Source organism: Vombatus ursinus, unplaced genomic scaffold, assembly GCF_900497805.2.
Source record: "Vombatus ursinus unplaced genomic scaffold, bare-nosed wombat genome assembly UNPS02014807.1, whole genome shotgun sequence".
Lineage (NCBI taxonomy): Eukaryota > Metazoa > Chordata > Mammalia > Diprotodontia > Vombatidae > Vombatus > Vombatus ursinus.
Genome location: NW_020954585.1, coordinates 7,916,006 through 7,930,080, shown reverse-complemented (window position 1 = coordinate 7,930,080; position 14,075 = coordinate 7,916,006). Strand labels below are relative to the sequence as shown.

Sequence of the window (14,075 nt, the reverse complement as noted above, 5' to 3'; positions counted from 1 at the left end):
TGGCTTGAAGAGGCCTAAGACAGAAGCTAAAAACCCGAGATAAAAAGCAACTGGGGGGGCAGCAAGGTAGCGTAGTAGGTAGAGCACTGGCCCTGAAGTCAGGAGGACCCAAGTTCAAATCCGGCCTCAGACCAAACACTTGATACTTAGTAACTGTATGACTCTGGGCAAGTCACTTAACCCCAATTGCCTAAAAAAATAAAAGCAACCTGGGGATTCAGTGCCATCAAGAAGAGTATCATTAGGTTAAACAAGGAGCTCTAGCAACAGTGTTATCACCCCAGAGAACACTTAGCTTCTGTTGCTTTTTTTATGCTACCTGCTCAATGAGGGTGGCAGATGGCTGTCAAACACATATGATTAGGCAGAAATGTCACCTGCTTTAGATTTTGAGGGAAGCAAAGACCTAGGCTCCAAGGGTGGGGAACCTTTGGCCTCGAGGCCACATATGGCCATCTAGATCCTTAAATGCAGCCTTTTGACTGAGTCCAAGTTTTATAGAACAAATCTTTTTATTAAGAGGCCACACCTGAGGACCCAGAGGGCCACATGTGGCCTCAAGGCTGCAGGTTCCCCAACCCTGGCCTAGACTACCTATAAAGTTATAAAAATTGTTGAGAAATTTATCTTCACTCTTTGCCCCAAACAGTGGCATTCCATTCCCCTACTTCATTTTTTTGCGGTCTGAGTATTTGAGACCCCTTAAAGACTGAAGTACAGGACGGGGTCGTCTGGAATGAATTCACAGACTCAAACATTCTTTAAGTCAAGGTGGCAAAGATTTATTGTTAAGTTTTTCAGCAGGCAAGGATTCTTAAGGAACCTGCGACCTTAGAGGGGTACAGTTAAAGTTTATATAGTATAAAATATAATAAAACGTGTCAAATATGCTAACTAGGTGATTTAGGGTGGGATTAGGGAGTGGTTAAGGAGTGGTCAGTTCTTAAAGAAACATGCACTTCTTGTACCTACTGCACAGGCATTTTACCCAGAGTTTACTAGGAAACGCCCACAAGGCGGGGCCACATGGAGGTGTGGTTTTAGGCCTGCTATGTCACTAAGTTATCTAGAGTTCAAGGATAACTGAGAGTTGTCCAGTCTGCCACCAGTCAATGTCTTGTTTGACAAGATAGATGTAGGGAGTATACATATGTCTTAAGTCTAGAATACAGATAATGAGGAGTCCAGGATGTAGATAATGAGGTAGGGTGGTAGTATAGATAGTCCAGTGGGTAAGAATATCTTTATGACCCAGTGCAAATCCAGTTCAAACTAATAATTCCTTTGTAACTGCACCAGGGAGAGAGATAAGGGTCTTGCTGGGGCCCACTCATGAGTAATTGCTAGGCACAGTGTCCTTGGGCTGGGGAGAAACTGCCGGGGATAGTGTTTCTGAGGCTAGGGAGAAATTGGGGTCCAAGTACAAGCACCCAAACACAAGCACCCAAGCACCCCATCAAGTTAACCAGCAAATTTTGTGTACATATGTGGATACATACATATATCTAAAATGTCTTAAGTTATATTCTAATACAGAGATGTCAGGCAACTGGCAGCAACACTACTAAGTGTTACCCAAGCCAGATTAAAATATAATTGGAAAACATTTAACTAAATAAATAAAAATGCAATAAAACATAGATAACATCACATTTTAAAACTAAGTCAGTATGTGACCTGCAGGGATCTTTATGTACAGCTTAGTGGCCTTTTCTACTTTAACAGCACTGTTCTCTGTCACATATACCCCAAAGGCCTTTAAAAGGTTTCCCACTCTTCTCATAAGCTATGTCTCCTGTAGCATTTTTTTCCTTACCTGATCCTTGAACAGAGTTGGAAATTGTATAAATGGTGCCTGTTATTTTTCTCATCACAAGAGAGTGGGTCAATATCCTTTCACCTGAAAGGTTCAGAAAGAATTTGTTCCTAATCATTTATAATTAATGTGATTAAGTTTCATTATCTCTGACTTTAGAATTGTCTCAATCCTTTTATAGCTGTTTTATGGGACTTAGAGGTTTCCACAGAAAAGGTAGTCAGTGAGACAACCGCCTTTAATTGGCACATTTTAACTCTCATAATGGAAGCAAGGGAAGTTGAGGCAAGCATCACAGATGCTAGAAAGGAAATAACCAGATCTCTGGAAGAACAGGATGTATCCATGACTCAGTCAGGAGTCCCAGATATTAAGGAGTAAGATCCAGGACTTTTTTTTTAATGTGTACCTGTATCTGTGTGTAAATGGGTGAGAAAGATATGTGGTGATTAAACTGTACATAGCACCAGGAAAAACTATTGACATTGATAACTCGTTATAGTAACCAAACAAGAGAAAAACTGAAAATTAGATTATATTTAAGTTAATTGTTTACCATTTGTCTTACAACTATGTAATACCACAGCAAAGATAATGATCAAAATTTACATTTATGTTGCATTTTAAGATTTGTAAAGCATTTTCCTCTTAACAGCCCCATGAGGTAGTTAGTGTAAATATTGTCATTATTACCCTCATGCTGAGGGGTTAAGCTAATTGCCTGTGACATATATCTGAGGTAGAATAAAAAGACCTGCCCAGTCTCCAAGTCAAGCACATTTATCACTATGCCATACTATCATTTTATTAAATATGCTCTTGACATTTTTTCCTTTGTTAGACTATCATGCTAAATGTTGTCCAATCTTCCATGTTTATTATAGCTCATGTAGCATGATCATCACAACTTTAAAAAATTAAAGGAAACATTTGTGATAAAAGAACCTTTCCAAATAGAGTAGATAAGAAAGAAAGAAATCAGATCACCCCATAATGAGTACATCTCTTTTTGTTATCCTCAGGTATTAACTATGAGACGAATATTTATTCATGGATGGGTCATGGGATTGGAAAATATATTGCCTCAATGGCTATCTCAGGCCTCATTTTCCTTCTCATGCTTCTTCTTATTGAGAGCCAAGTCTGGAAGTTGAGAAATAAATTGAGTCGCTATATATTCTTTCGATGCTACACAAATTGGTATAAGGTAAGTGACTAAGCATGTTATTTAGGAATATAACATTTTCTGTAAGATTTCTCACAGAACATGGAATTTTTCTCCCATTGTACTGGCACCTGTATGGTATCTGTTAGCTGCCATCAAGTGGAAGGAGAGACTGACACATGTCCCAGCAGTCAGGGATTTCTCCGAGTAATCAAAATACAACTGTGATACTTTATAGTATCATAAAATCATTTCTTTAGAGCTGGGCAGGGACCTTGAAGGCCACAGTATAAACCCCTCATTTTTCAGATGAAGGAACAGAGGCAAAGTAAGTGACCAAGGCAAGAATTGAACCTAGGTCCTCCAACTCCAAATCCATTGACCTTTTTTATGCATTCAAATAGACATAATACTGACAAAAAATAATGTTCATAGTTTAAAATAAAACATATATATATAGACATATTAAGCTGACAATTTTCTGTCCTTCACTCCCTAGACTAGTTTCTTTAGCTTTATTCTAGTTAATGGATTTGCTAAATTACTTTTGCCTTATATAACTCTGTAACTGTCTGAACTTTTGTCTCAGAGTAATACAACATCTCATGTACCGCTTTTTTTGCCAGGGCAGGGAGTGGAGTGGGGGGAGAGTGTGGGACAGAGGAAGAATATGAGGAAGGACTTTAGACTTCTATTGCTTAACTTCTTACTTCCATGATCTACGATATCATCATCATGGGTACTCCCTCCTTTAATATAGGTCACAACCTCTCTATGACTTTGTTTCTATGACTGACAGATTTCATTTCCTGGCTGTGAACTTTCTGGTAATGAAATGAGCCTCTATAAACTTAGCTAAGCTGGTCCACAGTGTCTATCACTGTGTATGGGTACTGTTCAGGCTTGTACTTTAATGACAGCTATAAGTAAATGATAAATGCCACTGATACTACCCAGGAGGAATAAATTATTTAGAGTTTCAGTAAGCAGTAAACCAAAAGGAAAAGTAGGCTTCTAAGGGGGAACAGAAAACAGAAAAAGAAGTAACAGTAAGTTCAGTACAACCTGAAAAAACTTGAAAATTCTGACTGCTCAGGTAGCCAATAACTAGGAGTGTAACTCTAGTGGGACTGGGGATAGAAATGGGAGAACCAGAAAGATCTCCTGCTTGAGGACAGCTCCTCCTAGATTAGGGGTATAATCAAGAAGTTTAAATATAAAGCAGATTTCTTAGGGATTCAGGGTCAAAGTATAATGGACAATGGCCCTTATGTTAGAGACCTAGCTTGGGAAAGTAATGGGGAAAAATGGCTGGGCAAAGGTATCTAGAAACTAATAAATTCTTGCTAAGTGCCTACTAGTTACTGTGGGGAATATGAAAAAAAATTGACAAAAACCTAGCACCAGTCCTTGAAGAACATACAGCTATAACCCAACAGAAGCTGAGATAATCTTTTGGGAGAAGACAATAAAAATAACTCTTTCATAGCACTTTAAGGTTTATAAAGGACTTTCATGACAACAACCTTGTGAAGTAGATAGTAAAGTTTTACAGATGAGGAAACTGAGGCCCAGAGAAGTAATATATCCAGGAACAACCAACCATCTAAACCCATGGCTTACACTCCTTCCACATAAAACAATAAAAGGCAGTCTGTAATTAAGTGCTCATCTGTGTGGTATAGAATATAAGTGCTATAGAGTGAAAGGGAACTTCAGTGAGGCCTCCACATGCAAGAGATCCAAGCGAAACTTCTCTCATAAGATAATGGTCTCAGTATATAACTCTGTGTACCTGTAATTGTCTTTGCTTTGTATCTTCATTGTATCCTCATGCCCATAGTATTTTTTATTGCTATCTAAACACCAAGACTAGCACCTAATGCTTATGACTTGTTATGAGGAATAAAGAAGATAAGCCACAGTGAGGAATATGACAACCAAAGAGAGCCTGGGTCCATTGTCCATATTGTCCAAGGCCATTCTTTCAGAAGCCAAGCTTTGTGCTCAAAGCCTTGATTGGCTGAACATCTTTCATCAAAATGCCTTTCCACAAAAGCGAACATGAGTCTTGTTTGACACAGAAGGAAGTGGGCAAAGAGACATGTAATGCTCTAGGTCTGTGGTACCCCAGGAAGGAGAAAAATAGAAGATATCACAGAAGAATTGACCTTGGTCTGTTTTCTCACTCCTTTGGACCAGCATGGTCACTCACTCGTGTGTATTTTATTACCCAACATTCCCTGAACTTCCATGGGGTATATGATATAACAATAGAGCCTGTAAAATCAAACCATGCACTTAATCAAGGCTTATTGATCCATTTAAATATAAAGCTTATTTCTTATAATCATCCATTACCTAGGCAGGAAAGAGAACTTTCCTTTGAGATTCATTCTAAATTATGGAGCTCACTGGAGCTCTAGGGCCAAACCAGTAAAGAAGATTTTTCCAAATTCCTCCTACTTCAGTTCACCATTCTCAGAGCTCCAGGTCATTTTGTTATTTTTATAAAAAATTATTAGTGTGCCTGTAATTTCCTATAAAGTTTCCATTTCTAGCAGAATAGGTATTCCTTGGTCAAGTCAGCATGAGCCCACTTTCCAGACCTGGAGGACAATTTATTTTAAACCTCAGATCTGAGGTGATAGATGGGAAGTCTTCCTTAAAGCCTTTTCAGAGTTTCCCATCATCAGCAGCATTAACAACAAGTGTTTATTAAGCTCTTATTATGTGCAAGATATTATGCTAATTATTTAGGATACATAAAAAGGTAAAAACATAATCTCTGTCTTCAAGGAAATCAATTCTAAAGGGAGAGACAACATGCAAACAATTATGTAAAAATGTTGGAGGGGATGTGGGAAAGATGAGACAGGAGGCATAAGGTGGAATTTGAGCTGAGTCTTGGAGGAAGCCAGAGAAACTAAAAGGAGGAAAGGAGGAGGGATAGTATTCCAAGCATGAAGAGAATAGTCAGTGAAAAGATAGGGAGCCAGGAGATGAGTGTTGTGGGTGAGGAAAAACAAAAAAACCAGTGTTGCTGGATAAGGGAATATGTGAAAAAGAGCAAAGTGTATGAACACTGGAAAAGTAGGAAGGGCCCAAGTTGTGAAGGACTTTAAAAGTCAAACAGGATTTTATATTTAATCCTAGAGGTAACAGAGAGCCACTGAAGTTTACTGGGTTGAGAAGTTATGGTCTTTCCTAAAGGAAGATCACAATTGGCAGCTGGGTGGAGGAAAGACTAGAGTGGGCAAAGATTTGAGGCAGTAAGACCACCCAGCAAGCTATTTTTTTTAGTCCAGGTATGAAGAGAGAATGGTGCTTAAGGAAAGATATAAAAAGTTCTGTTTTGGACATGTTGATTTTGAGATGCCTACAGGATATCTAGATCAAGGTGTTGGTGATGGCAGTTGGTGATGAAAGCTGGGAGGTGAGGACTGGATAAATAGATATAGAATCATCAGCATGGAGATGATCATTTAATCCATGGAAGGCAATCAGCTAAAAAAGCTAGGTTATATAGAGGAAGAAAAGAGAGGACCCAGGATAGACCCTTGAGGGACACCTAAGGTTAATAGGTGTGACCAAGAAAAAGGGATCCAGCAAGAGCCTGAGAAGGTGTGGTCAGATAGGTAGGAAGTGAACTAGGAGGGAGTACTTGTCACCAAAACCTAAAGACAGAGGTACTCGGGAGAAGAGATTGATTAACAGTTACAGAAGATGGAGAGATCAAGAAGGAATAGGATTGAGAAATGGCCATTAGGTTTGTCAGTAAGAGATCACTGGTAACTTTGAAAGTAGCAGTTTCAAATGAATGAAATTGGAAGCCAGAATTCATAGGGTTCAGAAGAGAGTGAGAGATGAGCAGTTCCAGCGGCATCCGGTGAGCTCTTGCTTGGCCCCAGAAAAGCCGGGGGCCAGGGTGTAAATCTCGTGCTGGGCGGTACCAGTGTCCGTGGCAGGTGAACGCTTCTGGCATGTGGTAACAATGTAGGTAATTGGCTCTGAGGGCTGGAATGGTCGGGCTGAGGATGCAAGCCGGGATAGGCGCGCGCTGTGGCTGGATAGGGCACCGCTGCTCCACCTCTGGGGTCTTTCCCCTCAGTTCCCCTGGCCTCCCCCGTGACACCCAGCGCTGGCCGAACCCAGGCAGCTGTGAACCATGGTGTGTGTGGGGGGGTGGGGGAGTCACCTCTTCCCCCTCTTCCCCCTCTTCCCCCTCTTCCCCCAGCTACTCTCCTACCCACATCCACCCCGGCTGGGGGTGGGGGTAGGGGAGCCGGGAAGGAATCAGAGCCAGGGGTTCCAAGTTTCAGGGTCGCCCTTCCGAGCCGTTGGTCTGTGCAGTCAGGACCCAGGGTTCGGGGTGAGCCGATCCCTTCAGGTGGATCGCCCCGACTGTGGCAGGCTTCTTGGCCAGGCCCAAGGAGCCCAAGGGCGAGGTGTCTCCCCTGAAGTGCACGCGGTTCCCCCAGCAACCCCAAGCCGGGCAGCGGCCACCCTCCTGACCCACACAGTGGCAGTCAGGCTGATCTGGGTGGCACAGTGGATAGCGACCTGTTCCTGGAGTCTGGAAGACTTGTGTTCAAATTCGACCTCAGACACATAATAGCTGTGTGACTCTGGGCAAGTCACTTAACCCTCAGTTTCCTTATCTATAAAATTATCTGGAGAAGGAAATGGCAAACCACTCCAGTATCTCTGCCAAGAAAATCCTAAATGGGGTCAGGAAAAGTCGGACATAACTAAAAAACTACTTAACAAGAGAGGAGAGGAATTGGAGGTTGTGATTTAGAAGGATTTCTCAAGGAGTTTAACCAAGAACTGAAAGAGATATATGATGATAGCTAGTAGGATTGGGTCAATCAGGTGAGGGGTTTTTTTTCTTTTAAGGGTGGGAGAAACGTGGGTATATTTATAGGTAGATGAGAAGCAGGCAGTAGATATAGAGAGACTGAAAATTAGTAAGTGGAGTAGGGCAATCTGCTGAGGGAAGAGAGGATGGATTGATGTCCAGGATGCATGTAGAAGGATTTGTCTTAGGGAAAAAGGGCCATCTCTTCCTGTGATATGGTGATGAAGGAAAAAATAGTAGTGGAAGACCACTAAGTGACGTGAGATGAGCAGAAAGAGAGCTCTCAACAAATGGCCTCAATTTTTTCAGTGAAGTATGAGGCAGTCTTCTGAGAAGGGGGAGGAGCATGTACCATAGGAGACTTAAGGAAATATAAAAAGGTTTAGAATAGTCTTCCTGGTGATAGGATAGTGAATTGATTAGGAAGCAATAAAAGGATTGTATTGCTACAGTGAGGGCCCAGTTGAGATTATGCAGTGCTACCAGTCAAAGGGGTTTCAACATGATTTTCTCCAGTGCCATTTAGTTGAATAGCAGCAAAGATTGGGGTTTGGCAAGGCATGATCAGTAATAGAACAAAGGGGAACGATAGTGGAGTATAAATAATAATGAATAATTGAACTGGATAACTGAGGGGTCAGGGTGGTCAGGGGAGGAAAGTATAGCTCTTGCAAAGGTGATGGCCTGAGAAAGAACTTAGAGGGTAGAAGGATTGGAGATCATGGTGAGAATAAACTGGGAAACACAGAATGATAAAAGATTATGATCAGATAAAGGAACTTCAGAGTTATGAAATTTATGGGTGATAGTATGGTTAAGGGTATGAACATTTCTATATGTAGTTAAGGTGGGATGGAACAATAAGTAATGAGAAACTGCGAAATTATCAAGTTTAAGGGGAGTATCATTAAGTCTCAAGGTACTAAATTCATTGAGGAAGGAAGTAGAGATCAATGGTATGGAGAAATAGGTCATGGGAAATGAGTAGATTGAAAAACTGGGAAGCTAGGGTGTTTGAAGGATAATCAGTATGTAAGTTGATACATCTATGTTAGCATCTTCATGTATGTCTCCCTTCCTGTCCTTTCCTACAACTGTCCCCCACCAGCTAACTCTGGCCAAGATCCCTGAAAGATGTCCACATCTTTGTTCCTTGTCTTTGGAATGTAGACACAAGAGATGAATGCAGCAAAAGAGCCACCAGAGGATACTGATGTGTCAAATGAGAGGAAGAAAATTCAAGACTATCCTGAAGAATCAATTCCAATCGTGGAGAGTCCACTGATTCTTAAAGACCTAATGAAGGTAAAACTAGTCAGTGGTCAAAGTTGTCCTGGGCTCTATTAACCAGGGGCATAAAAGAAGCATGTCAATATAGCAGATCTTTGAAATCTGCATCTGTTCTCCCTTTAGGGTAGAGAAGTAGACTATGCAAAAAAGGAGAACCTTTTTTGTACCCACCTTTGAACGTGGAAAGTGGAAGACTACTGTCTGTAGTTGCTGTTCTTGACTTACAGGCATTATTTCTTCAGTATTATATTCTCTGGGTTTTCTCAGGTATATTATCGGTGGATACCCATCCTGGCTGTGGACAGTATCTCTTTTGCAGTCATGAAAGGAGAATGCTTTGGGCTACTTGGTTTCAATGGAGCTGGGAAAACCACCACATTCAAAATGTTAACTGGAGATGAAACTATAACCAGTGGGGATGCATATTTCGATGGCCATAGCATCAACAAGAATATCAAAACGGTAAGGTACTACTACTAGGATCCAAAATGAAATGATTTCCTGAGACATATGGGGTTGGAAACCACAATGGAAGATCTGGGTTCATAAGAAGAAGGTACTGGGGTTACTTATGGAAGCAGTTAAGCAAAGATATGTTGGTAAAATAAAAGTAACCTCTAAGTAGAGTGCATCTTCTTGAGTCTCCTGGAGTAGGGGGAGAAAAAGAGGCGTTCATCACTGACTTGTATTCCTCATAGAGAAACATCTGCAGCATAGGTAACAGACCTCACAATGTAGTTTCTGAAATTCAAGCAGATGTGGCTGCTTAATTACTAATGTTGGTTATTGAAAAAAGTGATAAAGGGTTGTATGACAATAACTTTCAGTACACAGCTTGAGCTTAAGGGTCTTATACAATCAAAATGTTATATTTTAGGCCACCTGGAGGTATAGTTGTCACCTCATATGTGAAAATATTCTGTGATAACCAGGCTGGTGAGCTCCCTATGTCTCCAAATTTTTTTCCTGGTACAACCAATCCCCTCCTTTCCGGCTAACCAAATCTTACCTATACTTCAAAATCTGTTACAAGGGATCTCAGATGTCATTTATCTTATTAAATCTGTATCCAGTACAGATTTAGTTTCCAAATTCAGTTTTCAAAGATCAAAATGGCAGGTGTGGGGGCAGCTAGGTGATGCAGTGGATAGAACATGGCCTTGAAGTCAGGAGGACCTGAGTTCAAATCCAGCCTCAGACCAAACATTTGACACTTGCTAGCTGTGTGACCCCGGGCAAGTCACTTAACCCCAATTGCCTAAAAAAAAAAAAAAGGCAGGTGACCCAAAGGGTAATGGAAAGACACATGGTAGGTAAATGTAGGCTACAGTATATTAACAAAGATGACTTTTTACACATGAAGTGGTATAGAAGACAATCTTGAATGGAAAAGAAAGGTTTGTCACATACAAGAAGAAGATATAACAGCAAGATAGTTTGGGTTGCACTGATCTGTACAAAATATTAAAATAACCAGAGGAAGCAGTATCTAGTAATTTTGATGGCTTCTATTAGAGGATTTATGAAAGAATATGGACAAGAATCAAACAGAATGTCAAGGTATGTATGGGTCTCATTCTGCATGGAAAAACAGTACTCAAAAAAAATAATAATAATCTAAAAAAAACAGTACTCATAGCAAAAGACCATAAATCCATAAAAGGATGAAATATATAAATGAAATATATAAATAGATAGGTGTACTCAGGTCAGTACGAATAGATGGAGCCAACATAGAGTATTTTAAAAGTAAAACCACAGCGCTTTTATTACCTTAATGAGCCCCATGTGTGCCAGTAAGGACCTATTCTCCAAGCTGATCAAGAATGGAGACCCTTGTCCATGAGTTCCACTTATATGATATAAGACTCTCTCCTAATTTACTTACTCCATAACCTCTAATTACCCATAATGAACTTTATGTCAACATAGCTCCAAATGTCTTATGTTCACCAAACAATTCAGTGAGCATTTATTAAGCGCTTGTGTGCAAGGCACTATGCCAGACACTGGAGATAAAAAAAATAACAAAAAAAAGTCCCCTCCTCCCCATCCCCCTTACAATGAGCTTACATTCTCCAGGGGTAGGAGTGGGAAATACAACATGTACTCAACTCAAGCAATCCATATGTGTGACTAGTGCATTTCAATGTTGCAAATTTTAACCTATCTTTGTCTGTTTTTCCTTTGTGACTATTGTATGTAGTCATATATATATGTGCAAGTATATATACATTTCAGTCCACACTTGGATTCACCCCACATATACAATCCATTAAAAAATCTTGTCATTTCTACCTTCATAACATGCCCCTTTCTCTCTATTCAGATAGTTACTATCTAGTTCAGACCCTTATCACCTTTTATTGGGACTATCACAAGAGCCCTCGATATATATAGACTTCCATAAGTCTGCCACAGGAGATCTATCTAAACAATATGTATACAGATAAACAAATTAAAGTAATTTACAGAAAGAAAGGGAGTTAATTGTTAACTCTCCTTCATGTCAAACCAGTTGGTGCTATGCTAAACTATTCCTGACCTCAGTCCCCCAAAAGGATCATATTATTGGGGTAATCTGTTTAGACTTAATCAAGTAGAGTAAGAGATGGCCTTTTCTATAGCCAAAATCCATTTTTTTGTAATTTTAACATATTAGTAGTTGTTCTGCTTTCTGGAGCCACAAAAAAATGTTTAAAATACCTCATCCTTCTTCCACATAATATATATTTACATACTTAAAGACAGCTATTCTGTTCCCCCTAAGTCTCCTCTAGGCTAAGGATTTCCAGTTCATAAAATCTTCAAGTTGGAAAGGACATTGAAAGTCATCTAATCTGCCAAATGCATGAATCTCCTCTACCATTTCCCAGTAGATATTCATACACTCTCTGCTTGAACATCTCGAAGGACAAGGAGCTTATTGTGGCTCAGTGGAGCTCATTTTTGGACTTCTACTTATTCAGAAAGTTTTTCCTTATATTGAACTGAAATTTGCTTCTCTGTAACTTCTGCCTATTGTTCCTATTTCTGCCTTCCCAGAAAGAATTATTAGAAAGAATATCTAATCCCTCTTCCATATAAAGCCCTTCAACCATTTGAAAATGACTATCCTACACTGCCCTTTCCCACCACTATCCCCACCATAGTTTTCTTTTCTCAGATTAACATAGCTGTTTCATAGAGTATTAGAAGGGACTGTAGAAGACTAAATCTTCCACATAATATATGATTCTCCTTTTACAGAATCACTGACAGTTGGATTCTCCAGAATGTGTTTAAATACTTCTGATAATGAGCACTTATTACCTTGTAAAATGGTCAGTTCCATTTTATACAGTTCTCTCAATGATGAAGGAAATGGACTCATCTTTGTGTGCAGATTGAAATCCCCAAAAGTATGAGTGATTGGTAAAGAGTAAGTTTCTAGAGCACAAATAATATTTTATTTCTGTGTTTGAATTTCCAGCATTTGGAAAGGTATGTAGTAGGTGCTTCATAATTAACATGGTTTGCAGGAAAGTTTAAGCAACAAGATTTGATGAAAATGAGATCATCAACGCATAGTGAAATCTGAAATATCCCTGGCCAGGGATGGTAGAATAGAGGGGGAGTTTGAGTATGCAGTTACATAATAAAAGTCTGCTTCTATAATCAAAAAACTGAGCTATATCTTCACCAGATATGTCTGATGATGCCCATGATAGTAAAAATAATAAAAAGACTATCCTGACTCTAGTGATCTGACTATGTCACTCAGTCAATAACGCAGGCAAAGATCAGGCCTCAGAGGACTGAATCACGGACAGCTGTGGTGGTTTCCAGACTTCTCAACCCACCAACACCAAAGACAACATAGGTCAGTAGGAAAAGTCTGTGACCTCAGTGAGAGAGAAGCTAGGTCCCAGCCCCAGGGTGGCGGCTGCTTCCAGAGCTCTCAGCCCACAGACAGAGGGGAAAATCAAGTGGCTGATCAGAGGGGGATTGCAGGGATCTCTTTGCTGGTGGTGAGGAAGGATTATCTTGCTTTGCCTGTGCTTGGATCTGGGTCGCGGTCCTGAGGCAAGGAGGAGTGCTGGCATGGTGGAGCTTGTAATGGCAGTGGAGAAGGAATCCTCCTCACAGTTCCAAGGCAGAAAAGAGTGCTTGTGGTCACTCATAGACCAGAGCCCAGGCCAGGAAAGGAGTAAACACCTCACCCTTGATTGTACCACCTTGGAAAAACTGAAAATTTACAGGTATCTAGAAGTATCTCTGAAAACAGCTGCACAAAACCCCTGAAGCTTGGGAACAGTACATTCTCCACAATGGAAGGAGACCCCTACCTTAACAAAGAGTTTATAACTCAAGTAATTGGCTGGGATCATGAACAAACTGTGCAAAAAGAGTCAGACCATAGAATCTTTCTTTGGTGACAAAGAAGATCAAAACATACAACCAGAAGAAGACAACAAAGTCAAAGCTCCTACATCCAAAGCTTCCAAGAAAAATATGAATTGGTCCCAGGCCGTGGAAGAGTTCAAAAAGGATTTTGAGAAGCAAGTAAGAGAAGTAGAGGAAAAACTGGGAAGAGAAATGAGAGTGATGCAAGAAAAACATGAAAAACAAGTCAACAGCTTACTAAAGGAGACCCAAAAATACTGAAGAAAATAACACCTTAAAAAAATAGCCTAACCCAAATGGCAAAAGAGGTCCAAAAAGCCAATGAGGAGAAGAATGCCTTAAAAAGCAGAATTGGACAAATGGAAAAGGAAGTCTAAAAGCTCACTGAAGAAAACACTTCCTTAAAAATTAGAATGGAGCAAATGGAAGCTAGCGACTTTATGAGAAATCAAGATATTGTAAAATAAAACCAAAAAAGATCTTAACAGCCTCTCACTGTGAGAAGTAGTTTCTGTGCAAATAGAAAATGTCTTGTGTTTTAAAGACTAAAAATGATT

General features: G+C 40.1%; 1 protein-coding gene across 1 annotated transcript in view; it reads left to right on the top strand.

Annotated features, from left to right (window-relative positions):
* The window catches only part of LOC114052001 (ATP-binding cassette sub-family A member 3-like), a 193,544-nt gene that overhangs the window by 164,232 nt on the left and 15,237 nt on the right, over nucleotides 1-14,075 (top strand). Inside the window, exons 24-27 of the mRNA XM_027874409.1 lie at nucleotides 2,839-3,023; nucleotides 5,801-5,821; nucleotides 9,040-9,147; nucleotides 9,400-9,594. Of these exons, the coding sequence (XP_027730210.1) occupies nucleotides 2,839-3,023; nucleotides 5,801-5,821; nucleotides 9,040-9,147; nucleotides 9,400-9,594 (509 nt within the window). The remainder of the gene's footprint in view (nucleotides 1-2,838; nucleotides 3,024-5,800; nucleotides 5,822-9,039; nucleotides 9,148-9,399; nucleotides 9,595-14,075) is intronic.